Source organism: Trichomonas vaginalis, chromosome VI (genome assembly GCF_026262505.1).
Source record: "Trichomonas vaginalis G3 chromosome VI, whole genome shotgun sequence".
Taxonomy (NCBI): Eukaryota; Parabasalia; order Trichomonadida; family Trichomonadidae; genus Trichomonas; species Trichomonas vaginalis.
The window spans coordinates 11,127,294-11,145,022 of NC_067208.1; the positions used below are offsets into that span (position 1 = coordinate 11,127,294).

General features: G+C 37.0%; 23 protein-coding genes and 1 pseudogene across 24 annotated transcripts, besides 1 other annotated feature; 17 read left to right on the plus strand and 7 right to left on the minus strand.

Annotated features, from left to right (window-relative positions):
• Nucleotides 1-511: 511 nt before the first annotated feature.
• TVAGG3_0844510 (uncharacterized protein) lies at nt 512-1,387 on the minus strand (the record flags this gene model as incomplete). The annotated part of the gene is made up of 1 exon (XM_001292279.1): nt 512-1,387. A coding segment is annotated over one exon (876 nt), but the record flags the coding sequence as incomplete, so codon positions are not given.
• Nucleotides 1,388-1,650: 263 nt separating this feature from the next.
• On the plus strand, nt 1,651-2,278 carry TVAGG3_0844520 (protein of unknown function, DUF4106 family; the record flags this gene model as incomplete). The annotated part of the gene is made up of 1 exon (XM_051248990.1): nt 1,651-2,278. A coding segment is annotated over one exon (628 nt), but the record flags the coding sequence as incomplete, so codon positions are not given.
• A 122-nt stretch (nt 2,279-2,400) lies between these two features.
• On the plus strand, nt 2,401-2,700 carry TVAGG3_0844530 (protein of unknown function, DUF4106 family; the record flags this gene model as incomplete). Its single annotated transcript, XM_051248991.1, has 1 exon — nt 2,401-2,700. A coding segment is annotated over one exon (300 nt), but the record flags the coding sequence as incomplete, so codon positions are not given.
• A 45-nt stretch (nt 2,701-2,745) lies between these two features.
• On the plus strand, nt 2,746-2,991 carry TVAGG3_0844540 (annotated as a pseudogene). The gene has a single exon. A coding segment is annotated over exon 1 (246 nt).
• A 3-nt stretch (nt 2,992-2,994) lies between these two features.
• On the plus strand, nt 2,995-3,651 carry TVAGG3_0844550 (protein of unknown function, DUF4106 family; the record flags this gene model as incomplete). Its single annotated transcript, XM_051248992.1, has 1 exon — nt 2,995-3,651. The coding sequence occupies one exon, from the start codon at nt 2,995-2,997 to the stop codon at nt 3,649-3,651; it is 657 nt and encodes a 218-aa protein (XP_051084467.1).
• An 883-nt stretch (nt 3,652-4,534) lies between these two features.
• On the plus strand, nt 4,535-4,882 carry TVAGG3_0844560 (protein of unknown function, DUF4106 family; the record flags this gene model as incomplete). The annotated part of the gene is made up of 1 exon (XM_051248993.1): nt 4,535-4,882. One exon carries the CDS (start codon nt 4,535-4,537, stop codon nt 4,880-4,882), a length of 348 nt encoding a protein of 115 aa, XP_051084468.1.
• Nucleotides 4,883-4,968: 86 nt separating this feature from the next.
• Nucleotides 4,969-17,729: part of a mobile genetic element that runs on past the window's edge.
• TVAGG3_0844580 (protein of unknown function, DUF4106 family) lies at nt 6,197-6,520 on the plus strand (the record flags this gene model as incomplete). The annotated part of the gene is made up of 1 exon (XM_051248994.1): nt 6,197-6,520. The coding sequence occupies one exon, from the start codon at nt 6,197-6,199 to the stop codon at nt 6,518-6,520; it is 324 nt and encodes a 107-aa protein (XP_051084469.1).
• On the minus strand, nt 6,528-6,833 carry TVAGG3_0844590 (uncharacterized protein; the record flags this gene model as incomplete). Its single annotated transcript, XM_051248995.1, has 1 exon — nt 6,528-6,833. A coding segment is annotated over one exon (306 nt), but the record flags the coding sequence as incomplete, so codon positions are not given.
• TVAGG3_0844600 (protein of unknown function, DUF4106 family) lies at nt 6,897-7,433 on the plus strand (the record flags this gene model as incomplete). The annotated part of the gene is made up of 1 exon (XM_051248996.1): nt 6,897-7,433. One exon carries the CDS (start codon nt 6,897-6,899, stop codon nt 7,431-7,433), a length of 537 nt encoding a protein of 178 aa, XP_051084471.1.
• On the plus strand, nt 7,438-8,235 carry TVAGG3_0844610 (uncharacterized protein; the record flags this gene model as incomplete). Its single annotated transcript, XM_051248997.1, has 1 exon — nt 7,438-8,235. The coding sequence occupies one exon, from the start codon at nt 7,438-7,440 to the stop codon at nt 8,233-8,235; it is 798 nt and encodes a 265-aa protein (XP_051084472.1).
• Nucleotides 8,264-9,069, plus strand: TVAGG3_0844620 (uncharacterized protein; the record flags this gene model as incomplete). The annotated part of the gene is made up of 1 exon (XM_051248998.1): nt 8,264-9,069. A coding segment is annotated over one exon (806 nt), but the record flags the coding sequence as incomplete, so codon positions are not given.
• On the plus strand, nt 9,567-9,956 carry TVAGG3_0844630 (protein of unknown function, DUF4108 family; the record flags this gene model as incomplete). The annotated part of the gene is made up of 1 exon (XM_051248999.1): nt 9,567-9,956. The coding sequence occupies one exon, from the start codon at nt 9,567-9,569 to the stop codon at nt 9,954-9,956; it is 390 nt and encodes a 129-aa protein (XP_051084474.1).
• Nucleotides 9,973-10,416, minus strand: TVAGG3_0844640 (uncharacterized protein; the record flags this gene model as incomplete). Its single annotated transcript, XM_051249000.1, has 1 exon — nt 9,973-10,416. One exon carries the CDS (start codon nt 10,414-10,416, stop codon nt 9,973-9,975), a length of 444 nt encoding a protein of 147 aa, XP_051084475.1.
• On the plus strand, nt 10,633-11,328 carry TVAGG3_0844650 (protein of unknown function, DUF4106 family; the record flags this gene model as incomplete). The annotated part of the gene is made up of 1 exon (XM_051249001.1): nt 10,633-11,328. One exon carries the CDS (start codon nt 10,633-10,635, stop codon nt 11,326-11,328), a length of 696 nt encoding a protein of 231 aa, XP_051084476.1.
• On the plus strand, nt 11,673-11,873 carry TVAGG3_0844660 (uncharacterized protein; the record flags this gene model as incomplete). Its single annotated transcript, XM_051249002.1, has 1 exon — nt 11,673-11,873. The coding sequence occupies one exon, from the start codon at nt 11,673-11,675 to the stop codon at nt 11,871-11,873; it is 201 nt and encodes a 66-aa protein (XP_051084477.1).
• On the minus strand, nt 11,902-12,486 carry TVAGG3_0844670 (uncharacterized protein; the record flags this gene model as incomplete). Its single annotated transcript, XM_051249003.1, has 1 exon — nt 11,902-12,486. The coding sequence occupies one exon, from the start codon at nt 12,484-12,486 to the stop codon at nt 11,902-11,904; it is 585 nt and encodes a 194-aa protein (XP_051084478.1).
• On the plus strand, nt 12,733-13,107 carry TVAGG3_0844680 (uncharacterized protein; the record flags this gene model as incomplete). The annotated part of the gene is made up of 1 exon (XM_051249004.1): nt 12,733-13,107. The coding sequence occupies one exon, from the start codon at nt 12,733-12,735 to the stop codon at nt 13,105-13,107; it is 375 nt and encodes a 124-aa protein (XP_051084479.1).
• Nucleotides 13,134-13,418, plus strand: TVAGG3_0844690 (uncharacterized protein; the record flags this gene model as incomplete). The annotated part of the gene is made up of 1 exon (XM_051249005.1): nt 13,134-13,418. The coding sequence occupies one exon, from the start codon at nt 13,134-13,136 to the stop codon at nt 13,416-13,418; it is 285 nt and encodes a 94-aa protein (XP_051084480.1).
• On the plus strand, nt 13,441-14,025 carry TVAGG3_0844700 (uncharacterized protein; the record flags this gene model as incomplete). The annotated part of the gene is made up of 1 exon (XM_051249006.1): nt 13,441-14,025. The coding sequence occupies one exon, from the start codon at nt 13,441-13,443 to the stop codon at nt 14,023-14,025; it is 585 nt and encodes a 194-aa protein (XP_051084481.1).
• On the plus strand, nt 14,058-14,750 carry TVAGG3_0844710 (HNH endonuclease family; the record flags this gene model as incomplete). The annotated part of the gene is made up of 1 exon (XM_051249007.1): nt 14,058-14,750. One exon carries the CDS (start codon nt 14,058-14,060, stop codon nt 14,748-14,750), a length of 693 nt encoding a protein of 230 aa, XP_051084482.1.
• Nucleotides 14,800-15,063, minus strand: TVAGG3_0844720 (uncharacterized protein; the record flags this gene model as incomplete). Its single annotated transcript, XM_051249008.1, has 1 exon — nt 14,800-15,063. The coding sequence occupies one exon, from the start codon at nt 15,061-15,063 to the stop codon at nt 14,800-14,802; it is 264 nt and encodes an 87-aa protein (XP_051084483.1).
• On the plus strand, nt 15,094-15,348 carry TVAGG3_0844730 (uncharacterized protein; the record flags this gene model as incomplete). Its single annotated transcript, XM_001293386.2, has 1 exon — nt 15,094-15,348. The coding sequence occupies one exon, from the start codon at nt 15,094-15,096 to the stop codon at nt 15,346-15,348; it is 255 nt and encodes an 84-aa protein (XP_001293387.2).
• TVAGG3_0844740 (DNA/RNA polymerases family) lies at nt 15,356-15,946 on the minus strand (the record flags this gene model as incomplete). Its single annotated transcript, XM_051249009.1, has 1 exon — nt 15,356-15,946. One exon carries the CDS (start codon nt 15,944-15,946, stop codon nt 15,356-15,358), a length of 591 nt encoding a protein of 196 aa, XP_051084484.1.
• On the minus strand, nt 16,506-17,365 carry TVAGG3_0844750 (uncharacterized protein; the record flags this gene model as incomplete). Its single annotated transcript, XM_051249010.1, has 1 exon — nt 16,506-17,365. A coding segment is annotated over one exon (860 nt), but the record flags the coding sequence as incomplete, so codon positions are not given.

Consider the following 17,729-nt stretch of genomic DNA (forward strand, 5'->3'; position numbering starts at 1 on the left):
TCATTATTGAAGAAAGAAGCTATTCATTTCATATGAATTGATACAAGCAGTATATATATAGCTTATCAACAGTCATGAAAAAATTATGGAACTAAGTGCACAAATTGAAATAGAAATAGTTTTCTAGAAAAGAAATTATCTGGAAAATTAATGTTTTATTTGAGATTTTATTATCTAGTTGAAAGAAATGTATGTTACAGTGCTATGTAAGTATATCCACTTAGGCAAGTTTTGAAAAATAGCAATCAGAAAAAAATTGGACGGATAATTTAAATTTGAGACATTGCCGATTAATAACATTTTTCCTCTCAATTTTTCTGAGAATTTCAAAAAATTTGCATTGGGATCTCAAAAATTGCCAAATGAAGGATTTTTTATCAGACAGATCGAATATACTGGTAATATTTATTATGTTTTAGGTCAGGTGAGTGGGGCTTCCAGGCGCGTTGCGCCCTCTAGCCCCGAAGATGTTTAAAAAAGTTGGAATTGAGATAAAATTAGATGTTTAGTTTCATGGAACTTGACTGTCCATTGCATCTGCCATTTGTTGGTCGTCTTCTGATGGTGTTCTTGAATGATATTCTTCTTCTTCTTCGGGTACAAATTCGTCATCATCAGGTGCGTCTTGTGGTTCATCTTCTTGAGTAGAGTCTTCTTCTTCAACATCAAAGTCATCTGGTGTATCGAACTGAATGTATGAAAGCCAAATGTTGTATGTGTTTTCCAATTGGCTTTCAAACTTGAGATACATTCCATGCATGAGTGTTATTTCAGTTTCAACGTAGAGTTGCTGATGTGGCTTGAAGACATGCATGAGAATTGGTCCTCCAAATTCGTCCTTGAAAAACTTGCAGTAGCAAACATAAACTGAGATAGAGTCTCCTTCTTCAATGTCTTCTGCTTGGTTAACGAAATGAATAGCAATTTTGCGTACTTGAATTGTGTTGTTGTCTGAGTAAAATAATGGTTTGAACTTGGGGTTGAGTGAGCTAAGACATTGCCATTTTGCTGTTTCTTGTCCGTACTCACGTTCTTCTTCGTCATCCTGATATCCGTAACTCTTTAATTTGAATTCGACCCAAAACTGTTCGACTTTTTTTGCAGCTTTGGGTGGAAGACTTTCAATAAGCTGACATATAGTTCTGTCAAACATTATCTTTGTTATTGTTGGAAAATAGTTGACAATTGTGTCACCTAATTCGAATGGGTCAGGTGTTTCTTTTTGTAGTTTGGTAAAGTCTGCAAGAACTTTGTTGAGTTGTTCACAATATTCTTTGTTAAAAGTTGCAGCAACTCTTTCTTCTGGCTTTGAATTGAAGTATTCTTCAGACAATCTGAGTAGTATTTTGCGTAGTTCAGCGTTGCTGTGGTTCTTTGTAATACGGAGCTCGTTTGGTATTGTTTTTGGTAGTGAAAGTGGCTTTGGATTGAGCGAATTGCAGGACAAATTTGAATTTGAATTGTCTGTTCTGCTTGGAGAATGTGTAGATGCTGCAGTTTGATATTGAGGCTCTAAACCTGTGGGTGCTGAAATTTTTGATTTAAAGACACTATGATGACACCAGGCAAATCTTCCAAGACACCTATCGTCGGGAATCTAACAACCCTAGTGGAGCTGCAGACGGAACAGCTTATAACCCTCAAAGTCAAATGAATTTGAGTTCACTCAAAAATCAAATAACAGATGTCAAAAAGTCAAACATAGACATACAGAAACAAATAAGTGAAAACGAAAAGAAACTAGAATATGACAGACACACAAAGAAACTCAATGAGTTAAACGTAGAGAAAAAGAAGAAAGAAGAACAACTGAAAGAACTAAGTACAGAGGAATATGCGAAAAAAGTGTCAGAAAAAGCAGCAGAAGTAGCAAAAATGGAACAAGATGTTATAAATTTGAAAAACCATACTACTCAATATAAAGTACTGAAAGATGAAGAGATAAAACAAAAAGCCATGAAGACATATATGGATAGCGATGAGTATAAAAAAGAAGTTGAAGCAAATGTAAAGGCAGAAAAACTTTTACAGTTGCAAAACCAAACCGTACAGTATGAAAACTTAGCACAAGAAAGTAAAAATAACGACGCAGCCATGCAAAAGGCAATGAAAAGCGCAGAATATATAAAAGCTAATAATGACTGGTTAGATGCCCAAGCCAACGCCAAAGCAGCCCAACTTATATGGTCAATAAGGACAAAAATACAAGCGGATGAAGACAGTTCAAATGAAGCTTTAATGAATGCTGACTTTAAGAATGCCTTCGAAGCTCTTCATAGTAAGGTGAAACAAGTGAACGATTTCTCATCTGGAAAGAAACTGAAGTCTGAAGGTTTCGACAAAGAGTTAAGAGAAGTAGCACAAAATATGACGAAAATAACAGATGCAGCAACGAGACAGGCAGTTCAAAGTGCCTATGACGCCGTTAGAGCAGCTGTTGTGGAAAGTCAAGAAAAAGAGTTACAACAGACCAAAACAGACCTAGTAAATGCTTTCTTAAAAACGAAAAGTCAGGTAGGACATTATGCTGCAGATGGAACATATGTGCCAGCTGGTGGAACTTATATACCACCAAACCCTCCAAGAGAAGCACCTGCACCAGGACTACCTAAAACATTTACATCGTCACATGGACACAGACACAGGCATGCACCAAAACCAACACAACAACCAACAGTTCAAAATCCAGCACCACAACAACAACCAACACCACAACAACAACCAACAGTTCAAAACCCTGCACAGCAATAACAACCAAAACCAACAGTTCAAAATCCAGCACAGCAACCAACAGTTCAAAATCCAGCACAGCAACAACAACCAAAACCAACAGTTCAAAATCCAGCACAGCAACCAACAGTTCAAAACCCTGCACCTGCACAACAACAACAACCAGCACAACAACCAACAGTTCAAAACCCTGCACAACAACAACCACAAACAGAGCAAGGACATAAAAGAAGTAGAGAAAAAGGAAACCAAGAATTCTTAAAAATGCTTAAGGAAAATTATGGTTACCCAGATACTCTTGACTTTAGTGACAGATATAAAGAAGCTATTAGAAAGTTCAAGGAAGGAAATACTGACCCGAACCTATTTAGCTTTATGGTTCAGCATCAAATCGGATATAATCTCAAACCTGGAAAATACAAGCTCGCAAAGGGATATGATTTAATAGCATATCATCCAAATGACATGGATGAATTTACTCCGAGATATTTGATGTCAGAGATAAATGATAATTCAACTATCTTCATGAAACGCGTAAAAAATAGAGACGGAACGAAAGAAGAAAGGGTTATGAATGCGGATGACTTAGAAAGGGAATTTGTTAAAAACGGTCTCGGAATATATGAAATGCCAGCAGATGAGGTACAAGAAACTCCACAGGAAGAAGTTCAGATACAACCAGACATGGAAGAAATAGTTCAGCAACAACAGCTAGAAGAGCCTGAAGGAAACGAACAAGTCCCTCCTTTGGAAACTAACTTCACAGAACTAGATGAAGATTTGGAACAGCCGAAAAATCTTGACCCTCAACAAGTGTATGAGGAGAATATGGAATCTTTCCAAGAGTCTAAGAAAAATTCGGCTGACATAGTAGAAGGATATCGAAAAATGTTCACCGACATACAAAAGACTCCAACATGAGATGAAAATATTCAGCATAGAATGGAAGTACTGAAAGAAAATGTATGCAAATACAATAATCCTTTTTACTTACGACCATATAACGTTCAATCTTTGGCTGAACTCGGTGAAAATAAAAGGTTAAATTTCAACAAAACATATAGAAATGAAACATTGTTTAAAGTTCATTCAGAACCTAACCAATATGGAAACAAACCTACTTTTGTTTCTGCAGACTATGGAACTACAATGAGATGGGGTCATAAAGCTAATCCGGATAGGTGGTTCATAAACTTACAACCTCAATTCCAAGAAGTTGTAGACGCAATGGAAGTGAATGGTGAACCAGATATAGCTGGTATTTTCAGCGCGGCTTTAATGCCATTGAAAGATATGAAACATGCAGATATTTTGGACCAGTATGAAATGAACATGGCTGATGGAAATATAACACCTGACGTTCTAGAACATTTATCTCAAAGAACTACACAGAACCATAGAGATGGTATATTTGGTGAAGAGTTTAGAAAGAGAGTTAGGGAGAGAGAAGGAAGAGAACCTATTGTACATGACCTTGCAAACGAAAGTTTGCAAAATGTCATAAAAAACTTACTTTGCAGACAATGAAATGAGAAGGGATGAATATTTAAGAAAACTCAAATGGACAGTACCAAATGAAATGTTAGTATTGAAAAACATGTTCCATGACAAAATAAAACCAACTACAGAAATAAATGACGCAAGACTGAAACGTTGGGTAAAAGCTTTCCCATTCACAAAAGATATTATTGGTAACATGGAAAGAAAACCAGAATGGCTACAAAAACATATATTTGGAAATGAGCTTATTCCATATGGATAAGCTCTGTTTGAAGAGCTTGAACCGGAAACTCAGGAAAGAGTCATGCAAACAATAAGCGAAGACTCAAATACAAACTATGACAAAATCTTTCTAGGATATAGGTTACCTGAGATGGGCGACCAGAGCCCAAAGGCAAAAAGGACATGGGAAATTTACAACATACTAGGTGAACATGAGGCAAAGATGCTACAACTTGAAGCAGAGGGCAAGTTACCAAAAGCGACACCAAAGAAGAAGAGAAGAGTAGAACAAAGTGAAAGTAGTGAAGAAGTAATTTCATCTAGTGAAAGTAGTGGCAATGAAGGAAAAAGAAGAGTTAAAGATTCAGTTAAAAAGTCAGCCAGGAAGAAAGTAAAGCTTGGTCCGAATGGGTTCTATTATGACACATAAATCCAACTATTCTATATTTTTACCCATATGAAATGTACGCCGCTCAGAATATAACGCCAACAGTTTTGGATGCCATGAACGGAAATGTTTCCGAATGGTATAACGAATGCGACAATGCCATTAGAAGGTCAGAAATAGTTCCTGGAACTTACGAATATACAACTGCTGTTTCTTATGGAAATGTAGGTGAGTTTGGAGAAGGTTCTTCAACAACAGTAGATATTGCTTGCGACAGGTTTCACATTATTTCTATTGACAACTCATTCTTATACGTGGAACAAGACATTGAAATAAAACCTTCTGCCAAGTTGTCTGACAAGAAAGGTTGCAATGGAATTTTCTATGTCGGATACCAATATGCTCCAGAAGTTTTCATGGGATATAAGATATATTCTAACTCTGACTTAGTTCAAACAGTAACATGGGCAAACTATGAATGGTTCGCTTTGAGAAACTCAGTACAACCACAAGCTAGAGAACAAACAGACCAGTATTAAAATATTGAGAAAATAAGAAGACTTGACCCTAACGTTCCAGGAGTTTATGTTAACCTTTCTGGTTCAGATGGAAATGCTGCCACTAAAGTAAAACTGAAACTTAGAGTTCCTTTGTCATCTTTCCTCATCTTCAGGTTTTTAAGATACTTGCCAAACTGGGCAGGAAAAATTTCTATCGAACTTACTCCAAGCAAAAATAACTTAGTCATTGCACCAACACAAGACCCATTCACCATTACAGACGTAAAGGGAGCAAATAAAACATCATTCGCCGAATTTTGCAAAGACAAAGTTGACTTAGACTTTGGTTTCTCAAACTTCAACAATGAAGTAAACTATTATTTCAATGCTGCTGGAGATGCTTGGGACCCAGTTAAGTTCACATGCGAAAAGTTTGAATGCAAGAGAATAGAAAGCAGACTTGCAGTCTATATGTTGGACCCAGATATTTCAAATGCTTTAGCTGCCAAATATATTGCAGTTCCACTTATGTTCCCTATACACCAAATATCTGTCAAAGACTTTGCAGGTGAAGTTGGAAACCAAAGTGCTGACCCAGGTGCAAGAACAGATATTGCTTTAACAACTGCAATGAAACATGCAGATACTATGTTTGTACTGTTCAGACGAACTATAAATGACTATTCTTGTTTCTACAACCCTGGTATTAAATATCATATAAACATAGATGGCAAATATTATCCAAGAGAAGAATATTCTACAGTTGAAGATAAGGTCATACAACTTGACATTAGATGCTATGAACTTTAACAACAACTTCACAACAACTATTAACCCTGAAATGCAAAGTTCTATTATGCCATATGTGAAAGTATGGACTCATACAGGAGGTCAAAAAACTCAATATACAAATGGAGACCGTTCAAACTTTTGGCTTGGCATTCCATTTGCTGACTCAGAAGACTTTATGGGTGGTATTTCAACTGTTGGTACTGTACAAATACAATATACTGGTGACAGAGACGGTCCAGATGAACTGAGAGCAAAGAAGTTTACAAAACCAATAGCACTTTTCACGGAAGATGCTCTTTTGAAGATTCGTTCGATGAAACCTGCTGGGGCTCCTCAGATTGGCATAACGACAGCTTCCATCGAGCAGATTTTGGCAGCAGGTCAGTAAGTTGTTCTTGAACTGACTTCTCACCATCGTAAATAGTTATGACACCTGTTTTGACATAATACTGTATTATAAACTTACCTTTAGAAATATCGGTCAGTTTTGTTGTTATATTTTTGTCTGCTTCAAGAACTTTCACCATTTCGGTTATACCAACTTTCTTTGCTTTATGAAAATATTTTGGTTCAGCAAATATTGCTATTCTATAACATTTACCATTGTTTGTATAAATAACTATTCTGTCAATGTATTTGTATTGTTTGTGTGTGTAAACTTTGTTTTGCTTCAATTCAAAGAGATATCCGAATACGTCCATCTTTTTATTCTAAGTAAAATGTCATTTCCGAAAAATAGAAGCGTAAGTGTTTCAAAAGGTTTAATGGCGGTGGCAGATGTGAAGTTAAATTCACCAACTCAAACAAACAGTCAAAGTGTTATTGTCAATGTCAAAGACAGAGATGTTGAAGTGGGGAAACCATACGAAGACGAAGATGGTATAACAATTGTTCCTGTAAAAGAACAACCAACATATCCTGAAGTTAACAGAGACTTAAGTTCTGTTGCAGATATTCGAAACGACTACCAACAACTGAAAGACAAACTTCAAACTCAGGAGAAGATTTGTCAAGCTTTAGGTATAATGTTAAACTTGGTCGAACACAACCCTGTAAAAGTGAACTCATATGTCATTGCACCTCATGAAGTTTTGAAAGAACTATTGAAACTTTTGACAGAGGCAGACAATATAAACATCAAAGAAATAGAACCCGACATTAGTTGCTGTGGTGTTTCATATAATGTCATTGACAAGATATACGTTATGAAAGGAGGTGAAACGTTGAACTTAAAATATAGTTTCCCAGACGTTATAAAAATATTTGACGACCACAACATTTCATTAAAATTTATTTGCTAAGTAAATGGCAGAAGACATAATGGTTTATACTATTACGACTAAAAACCCTGAGTCATATAATTCTATAACAACAAACTTACAAAGTCCTCAAGGACAATATTGTAAACTAACCTTAAACACAATGACGACTAAAGCCTGTTTTGCTCTTTTGACACCAGAAGACTTTATTGTTGTGAATGGTAAAAAATACTCCTTTGAAGATACTTACTCAGATATACCACCAACAGGTTTTGTTGACTTATTTAATACTTTAAGTACGGGTGTAACATGTGCTGCAACTAGAGCAGGTTTCATTATGTTTGGATGTCCGACTGAGTTTACTATTAATGATATGAGCTATAATACAAAACTTATTTCTGGTTTTTACTACCAACAGTTTCCTATAACAGGAAAAGGTGTCATACAAGGAATGTCTATTCCATTGACATTAAGCACACCAATCTTATATATTGTTTCAAACTTAGGCTCAAAGTGTTATTCGAATGTCGACAGAAACTATTATGACCAAAAGATACTTATGCGTATAAACAATACTTTCTCTGCTGGTTTGCCTATTGTTCATTCGAATGCAGAATTTTCAACCTTAGTGAACTCAAACACTTTGGCAAGTATAACGTTGACATTAGTTGACGCAAACTTTGTTCCTGTAAAACTTTTATGTCCTATGTATTTGTCAATGACGGCAGAAAGTTTCGAATTGGAAGATGCAACTGGTGAAAGTATTGTATTACAAGAACAACTTCAACAACAAATAGCTCAAGAACAACAAATGCAACAAATGCAACAACAAAGTCAAGAATAAAAAAAATATTTTTTTTATTTTTATAAAAATGTACAGAATAGATGTTTCAGATTTTTATGACTTCCAAGCATTCAGAAATATGTGTCCATTTCGAGACTATAACAAAGCAGTCGAGAATTTGAAACGTTTAGTCATTTATGTCGACTCTGCCCCAGAATGTTATGTTATGAAAGAATGGGATGTAGTCTTTAACAAACCTAAAGCGACAATAGTTTCAGAACAAGAATGTAGACAGAAACTTAAGAAAATAAAAGTCGTACAAGTTGGTATGAAGATGTTAGATGCTTGGGATATCTTATTGTCAAAGTTAGAAGATTTTTCAGTTCGTGGTATAAAGTTCTATACACCTTCTCCAAACTTCTATTCTATCTTCACTGGATATAAATATGAACAAGTAGAATGGAAAGAAAATATTATAGAAGCTTGGTTAGACCATGTCAAAGAAATTATATGCAATGGAAACGAAAAAGTTTATGAGTATATCTTATGTTGGTTTGCAAACATCTTACAACATCCAAGTGCTAAGAATGAAACTGCTCTCATTATAATTGGAAAACAAGGAACAGGTAAGAACACTTTCTTTACAGATATCTTATGCAAACTGTTAGAAGGTTATTCGAATCCGAATATGATAAACTTAGAAAACATCTGTGGTAAATTTAACTCTTCAATTGAGAATATGAAACTTATAGTATGTAACGAACTTCAAAGTATAGATACAACAAAAGTTTTAAACTCAGATGCTTTGAAGAGTCTTATAATAGACAAAGTTGGAGTTGTTGAAAGAAAGTATAAAGACTCAAGAGTTTGTGAGAATGTTGCAAACTTCATTATGGTTTCAAACAATGCTGTTCCGATGAAGTTAGAAAGTTCTGACAGAAGATATGTAGTTGTCAGAACGTCAGATTCTCATATGCAAGATACTGAATATTTTGACGCTTTGTCAGAATGTTTGACATCTGACTTTTACAACTACTTGTTCTCATATTTCATGACATTAGATATTTCAAAGTTCAACCCAAGACAAATTCCACATACCGAAGAGAGACAAACATTGTTAGAAGCAAACAAGAGTGTTTATGAACTGTTCGTAGATGAAACTGACTTTGTGTCATTAGATGAAAGGTCTTTATATGATGAATATAAACAATATTGTCAAGAATATGGTTATATGCCAGCGTCTAAACGAACATTCTTGGCAAATGTCAAAAGTCTTTTAGATGTTCAGAATGGTGTATATACAAAGAAAAAATTTTCTGATTAAATTTTTAAAAAAAATATTTTTTTATTCTGAAGAAAAGATGGCAAAATTCATCTCAGTAAATAAGTATATGTCAGGACTTAAAGAAGAACTAGAACCATTCACATATTTGAATGTTTACTTCTACCATTTTGAAAAGTCTTCATTCAGCAAAGTTTGGAACATCGAACCAGTTAAGTTTGCTATTGTGACTAAAAATGGTGCGAAATTTGAAGACTTAGACATAGAAGGTTTGTTAACAGTCAAAGAAAGTTTTGACAGAAGGTTCTCAAACCTTAAAGAAGGCAAAGCATACAAACTTGTTATACCTTATGAACCAAAGAAGACAGACGACTATGAATATTATGAGTCTAAAGTTGTAGAAGTTCAAGGTAAATTGGGTAAAAAGATTTTAGAGTCTAAGCCAGTGTTTACTCCTAAAGAGGAAGAGAACATTGACATTGACCCAGAAATGTTCTAAAAATAAAATTTTATTTTTACATGTCAAATTTCTTTTTTTCTGGCTCTGGTTCAGGTTCTTTCTTCTCTTCTTCTACTTTCTTTTCTCTCTTCTTCTTTTCTGGTGGAGTTATGTCAAATTTTGCGCAACCATATTTATGTAAAAGTTCTATGTCCTTTAATAGCTCTTCTATTCTGTTTTCTATTTCATCTTGAAGAAAAGCGCATGTGTCTTCTTTGCATTCTAAGAACTTTTGTTGGACTTCATCTTTCCAATCGGCGTCATCTCTGTCAACAAGTCTGTCATTGACAAATTTTAAGACTGCTCTTTGTAATGTTTTATGGTTCTTGTCATATTCCCAGAAACAGAACTTTAGAACAAATTCACCTTTCTTGTTTACACTATGTAAGATTTTATGGTCGACAGATGTTTTGCTGTCAAAAAGTTTGTCTCGAATATAGATAGCGAAATCGCTAGACATTTTTTAAAAGATAAAAATTTTAATTTTTCTAAAAATATGTTAGAAAAAAAGTTTGCTGACATTGACAAAAAATTTGAGAATGTTTTAAACAAGAACAAGAGGAAGTTGGAAAATGCTCAGATAAAACCTATACATGACAAGTTCTTATTTGCTCAGAATGGTATAACAGGTCTAATTGCACCACCTGGGTCGGGTAAGACTTTCACTTATCTTAAAATGGCTGCACAACAACAAGAACTAGATGAGAAGAACCCATTCTATGAGTTAGTTGTCATTTGTAGTACTTCGGGTCAATTTGACCAAACCGTCAATTCGTTCAAAGATATTATAAAGAAGTCTAAGTTAGTATGTATAAAGGATACTGAGTTGTTAGATTGGATAAAGAAGTACCAAAGAAGAGTTTTGAAATATAATGCTATAAATGAGTATATAAATTCTAGGTTTAAAGACCCAAATGAGGAAATGCAGAGAATATTAGAGAAGAAACACTTCAGAAACAAACAGAAAGAGATAGAATACATTTCGAAGAAATTGCAATCTTACGATTGGAAAACGTACCCTCACAGATGTCTTCTTATCTTAGATGATTTCGCCTCTCATCCTTTGTTAAAGAATAGAGAACAAGACATGTGTCGAATTCTTAAGAAGCTCAGACACTTTAACATTTCAGTTGCCATTTGTGTACAGACAGCCAAGAGTTTAAGTAAGGATGTTAAAAGAATACTTACTGACATAATACTTTTCCCCGGATTGTCCGAAGACGATTTCATGGAACTTATGAAAGAGTCCATGGCAGGTAAGTTTGACAGACATGAATTATGGGAGAAGTACAAAGTCATACAAGACCCTCATACTTCTTTCAGAATTCATATCTACGCAAACAAAGTTCAAATTGTAAAAAGTCAAGCTTGAAAAATGTAAGTGTTTAGTCTTAGTAAGATGGTAACTTCTTCTCTTCCAATGGTTCGGCAGAACTATACTCACTCATGAGAAATGCCAAAACGGTTTAATAGAAAAAGTGACATTTTTTCATGTCCGAAGACTTGAAGGTGCAACACTTCCAAAATACCGACGAACTCAGAAGAGCAGCATGGCAGTATGTTCTTGACAACTTCTTTGAGTTCTCCAGGTACACCTTGGAAAATGCTGAAGAACTCCGACACAGAGAATTTGGAGAAATTGCACTCCAATACTACCTTGAAAAACAAAGGGTAAAATAAGACTAAAAACTTAACGTTTAAAAAAGGGACATTTTTATGAGCTCCGAGCCACCGAGAAAACTTGGTCAGATGTTAGCAGCTTACTTCCCTGAGGAGGATGGAAGCGTTACATACGTAAGGTTCAAAAACAACGAACCTGGAATTGCGTACCAAATTCGCAATTACATGACCATGGAAGAGTACGAAAGGTTCCTACAAGAGAAACCAGCTCTAAACAACTCAGAAAAGAAAGAATAAAAAGTTTAACTCGTAATTGTTTATTTTTTTACTTGTATGGGCAAGCTGCAAGAATGAAGTCGACTATCTCAGTCTTTGTCTTGACCAGTTGGACTGCTCTTGTAAGCACGTCTGTTTTGCGGTCTCCAGCTGGTGTTTGACCTTCGTAATTGCGCATGTTCTTGAGAGCTCCAGCTGTAAATGGTTGTAGGATGAAGAGTCTCTCAGACTGCTTGAGGTAGTCGTCACGGTCACGAACCGAATCTGTGGTACGAGTCGAATTGGTCGACCTTAGGGAAGAGACTGAAAGCCTGTCGTCTTCCATCGGGGCTGTAGCGTACTCTTTGCGTAAACGGTTCAGACCTTCTTCGAACTCTTGGTCTCTCTTGGATTGAGATTGAGATTGGAATTGCTGGGGTGGAGCTTGCTGGAACATCCAAGGGTTGGGGAAGTAAGGCATAGGTTGAGGAGGGTAGTTCGGGAAGCCTTGTGGTGGGTAGTAACCTTGAGGTGGAAATTGGTAGTAATTCGGAGGTACTTGCTGGAACTGAGGTTGCTGAGGAGACTGTTGTGGTTCTGCAGCTTTCGGTTCTTCTGGCTTTGGAAGGCATTCAGGAAGAGGAACGTCAGTCATCCGTTTGTGTCCTGTCGGAAGGAAAATTTTTTCCTGTCGGATGGAAAAACTTTTCCTGTCGGATGGAAAAACTTTTTCTGTCGGAAGGAAAATTTTTTCTGAAGTTCGACCAAAAAGTTCTCAATTTTCGAAAATTTGAATGGTTTACGGACGGACAACTGGAAGAGTTCTTCCTGTCGTCGGGAAAAATTTTTCCCTTTGTCCGGAAAATTTTTTCCAGTTGTCGGGAAAATATTTTCCTGTCGAATGGAAGGACTCGGAATGCCAGAAGGATTTGACGAGGCAATTTACCTCATTGAACTTAACGACTGCGTAAAAGACTACTTGCGCAAGGTAATGAAGCCCAAGGTCAAGTTCACCAGTATTTCTGGAAGGGCTGCATTGAATCTCGAGACTTCGACCGGAATTCCAATTCAAATACCAGACGGGACAGCCTACGATGACATAAAGGACGCCAAAAGAGAAGCTCTTGTTAAGTTCTTAAACAAACGTCCTTGGATAAAAATACCAAACAAGGAGAACCCCCTACCCCATATAAAATTGGCAATTCAGTCTCTCCTTCACTTCTCGGGTCAGCCGTTCTACATAACCTCAGAAGGCGACATTCAGCCAGTTCAGTAAACATCTCATTTTAACTCACTTTTTTTATGTTTTTACTCACACTCGTACTCAACAGGTTTGTGTACAACTATTTCAACTGTGAACCTTGTATTGACCGGTATTCCTGCAAATGCAAGTTCGGTCAATACACAATTTATGGTGGCAAGAAGGACAGTGGGGAATGTTATTCTGACATCTGTTGTTGCGCTCGAGAGAGAATTGAAATTCCAGACCCGACACCAACAAGAACTCTCAAGTTGCCAAAGACTCATGTGAAGAAGAAGTCATATAACAAAGCACTTATAGCCATATACATGGCACGTTTAGAGTAAAAACATTTTTTTCATTTTTTGAATGAAGCAAGTTAAATTCGTCCCACACCAATCTCAATGGACCGATGAAGAGTTTCAAGCTATGGTTGAAGGTGTTGAGAACGACATAGACGGCGAACTTGAAGGAGCTCAAACCACAATTGCAACCAAAATTGCAGAAGTCAAGGAACAGATAGCTCCACTTAAGGCAACTAAAGCAACCTTTGACCTCATGGATACTTACCGTTTAGAAGTAAAGAGTGGAATAAGACAATTAAAATTGAAACTTCTAAACTACGAAGCTATACTCCAAAAGTTAGCAGAAATGAGAAGACTTTACCAGAGCTACTTACATGTAAGGGACTTACCTTCAAGCAGTCCGACCAAAGATGAATTTTCTGACATTGTCCCAATTTTGTCCGAATGTCAGCTCAGATGTTTTGAACTGCTCCCAAGATATCCAGAATATGAACGTTTGCCTGAACTCTTCCGCAATCTCAAAAAACGTTTTTTGGTTCTCATGTTCGAAACTTTTATCGGAAGAGACAACAAACGTTCAGAAGAAGAACAAGATATTATTTTAAACTTGTTGTATGACTTAACCGTCATAACAAGCTTTTTGAAGTAAAACCGTCATTCTCAAACCACTTCATTTTTTCGATGTCCGAACAAGCACCGAAGCCAAACTCAATGGAAGATGTCCTTTCAAGGTTGTCAGACAAGCGCCCAATTCAACTTCAAATTGCCCAATTGAAAGCTCATCTGACAAACACCATTAAGACTCTCCAACTTAGTCTTATGACAGAGATGAAGGGACTTAAAGGTGAGTTCCTCATGAACCAAGCTTCCAATGAGAAAGTCCTGAACGATTTCTCAGAATCGTTGCGCAATTACGAGAGAGAGAACCGAGACCTTGCCAGACTCATCTACCGTTTCTTCGAAGAGATAGACGCCATCTGGAAGGTACTCGGAAAGGACAGAACATGCAACACCGTACTTCGTGAGTACCAAATTGAAGAAGGAATTGTCGAGGAAGAAGAGAAACACGAAGAAGAAGAAGAGGAAGAAGAAGTTCCTGAAGCCGCTACATGGGCAACCCTTGTTGCCGATGACGGTTACGAAATTTCCCAACCCTACCCATACAAAATCCGCAACAAGGAGACAGGCAAGGTTCTTACCCCAGTTCTCAACAACTTGGGACACTTGAACCTTAACCTTCGGAATCGCGGTTCAATTTCCATGGGCAAGCTTGTCGCAATTCAATGGGTTCCAAATCCAGACAAGAAGACGAAGGTCAGACACATTGACGGTGACAAGCTCAACAACCGTAAGGAGAACCTCGAGTGGTTCTAAGAGTAAAAAAATTTTATTTTAGGGGGAAACCCCAAGTAAATTTAGGTGTTTAGTTGGATAAGTAGGCACAATTAATGGTAATTTGGAAAATTAGCTCCCGACCTTTGAATTGGGCTCTTTCGTTATCCCAGTTGCGTAGGAGGTCGTCCCAGAGGAGTTGGTAGAATTGCCAATTCAAGGACGATTTGTCCTCCCAGGCATTGAGGATGTACTGCTCGTAGAGTCTCATGACCTCTGCCTTGCACCATACACCCTCTCCCTTGGAACGTAAGGCTTCTTCGAAGTGCTCGAATGCGATTGGCTGCTTGACCATCCGAAATGACACTTTTTGTCCGTTTGGTCAATGTTCGTGTCTCGTGCCATAGTCGACGAAAATACAGACAAACAGGTTATATATGAGTTTGAGACCAAGAATGGTGTAACTCGACCTGTCCGATTCAAAAACTCCGAGGGCGACCATGAAATTAAACGGAAATTAGCTAGGAAGGAATATAAAATGGACTGGTTGCCACCACCTCCACCACCTTTACCTGTTCCTCAAGTAAATAAGCCTTTCCCGTTCCCAAGAATTCCCACATTTAAATTCAAATTCGAATAAAAATTTTTTACTTCATGCAATGTTTAACTATTTCACCATCTTCTTTAACACCCCAGTACTTACGCTTGGAGAGGACATGAACTTCGGTGAAAATTTTGTCCAATTTGAATTGACCCATCTTTTCACCGACCATACCCATTTCAATGAGTTTGTTGTATCCTTCTTCGTTCGTCATGAGTGCGTCAATGTTCTCATAGTAAACCTTGACTTTCGATTTGACTTCCGAGAAGAACTCATTGTAGTTGTCAAGGACTGCCTTTGCGAACTGAGGGTAAGACCAATGTTCGACAATAGGTTTTAATGTGGTTACTAAGCCACTTTGACCTTGAGTGAATTCGTACTTCAAAACAAAAGGAGAAAACCTTTCAACAAAGTTGTCGACCTTCTCATAATGTTTACTCTTCATCTCTTGAGGTTTCTTAATGGAATATCCCCATGTCGAATTCATAAGCAATTTGAGTGTCATTGCAAGTTTGGGGTTTGAAGCTTTCCTAATATCATACAGTTGTTGTATGACTTTTCCAACTGTATAGTTCCTTCCCGGGAACTCACCATCTTCGTTTGGAATTCCAGTCGGAATATATTGGACAAACCTCATGTATGCAGCGTTAAGGTCGACATAGTATATCTTTTCATCTGAGTCGAACTTGTCGCAACCAATTGGTCCAGTTTGTGGAAATTCAAGTGAGTCTCTTATCTTCTGAGAAACTTCTCCTGTTATCTCATAAACATCGTCGAAGCAACCTGTTTCATATAAAACCTTCTGACCTAACTCAGATGCTCTCCAATACAATTTGACGTCAATTGGATGTCTCAATGGAAGTTTGTTTATAGCATCTTGAAGTTCTTGCAACCTCATTGGAAGTTCTTCTGGTTCAGGTTGGTATCCGAATAATCCAACTCCTTGTGGAACTGTGTACTTCTTTTGTACTAGAACTTTGTCTGGAACAACTTTTGGTCTTGCTAACAATGAAAAGTTTGTTTCGTCTTTTGGTACAAAAGTTTCTGTCAGCTTGTCATCTGGAATTGGTTCCAACAAACCTTTCTCGAAAAGAATGTTTACAGCTCTGACAATGTTGCACTTACTTTTACCAAAGAATGGGTTTGTAAGACTTTCGTTCAACATGAAGTGGTTGTGGACAATTACAATCTTCAACCATGGTAAGTCTTTGTCAACAACATAGTCGTCATGTGAAGAACCTTTAGCTGTAGGTATGTTGACTCGGATATTGACATTTGCCAACGGTGCAATTTTTGCCAATTGACCTCTGAGAATGTACCTTGTCTTCACACATGACTCAAGATACTTCATCTTCTCATCTGTAACAAGACCAGAGTTCCTGAGACATGTAAGAATGCAAGGTTCATTGACAATTGTTTCAATTGAATTGTAAATTCCATACCTTGTCAAGTCAATGTCAGACTTATTTATGAACGGGAAGTATCCAGCATGTTGTCTGACTGCTTGAGGGTTAGGTTGGTACCATTCGAACTTGACACTTGCAATTCCTTCAATTGCATTCAAAATGTCTGAGTCGGAGTCAACCATTTGTTCTCTCTTTGTAGTCTTGAAAGCGTCAAGAAGTTTTGCGGCTGTTTGTTCATTGCCATGTGCATAGTAAATGTGACCATCCAAATCTGTTATGGTCAATCTGAGATTGTGTCCTTTCTTATTTCCGTCTTGAATTGCAGCAAGTACACCCATGAAGCCTTCTTTGTTCTTTCCTTCGTCAAAGTTTACTGTAAAGGTTCGACCAGATGTAATTTGACTTCTAACTTCACGATACTTTTCATATGAATATCTTGTTCTTTCCATGGGAGCATGTGCGTCTTCACCTTTTCCTTTTTTCCTTCTCAAAGGATGCAATTGTTCGTCATGTTTCCAGTAGAATCTGGCAAAGCCGTCGTGTCCTTCAACTTGAGGTTCACTAACATCGAAAGGCATGTCCATAAGACGTTCTTCTTCTAACCTCTCTAGTCTGTTTGGATAATTGGCACGTGCTGTTTCCAAATCCATTTCGTAGCGAAGACCAGACAATTTGTCATAGACTTTTATGGGTCTTCCCTTCCTATATTTAAAATTCTTCGAAACTCTCCAACCATATCTTTGTAACTCTGCTTTTATTCTAGCAGACTTTCCATTCTATATGGGGCATTTTTATAAAAATAAAAAAATATTTTTTTTTTCTTTACTTAACATAACCGCCTGCTGCCATAAGTCTTTGACGCCAACCCATACCAGCTAATGAAGGTTGACTTGGTTTAGTTTGGAAACTAAACTTTGGTTTTGGTTTATCTTCAGTTTTTGGTTTCTTCTTCTATCGGTTTTTCGTCACTTTTCGGTTCCTCTGACTTTACTTCACTTGCAGGAACAGTTGTGT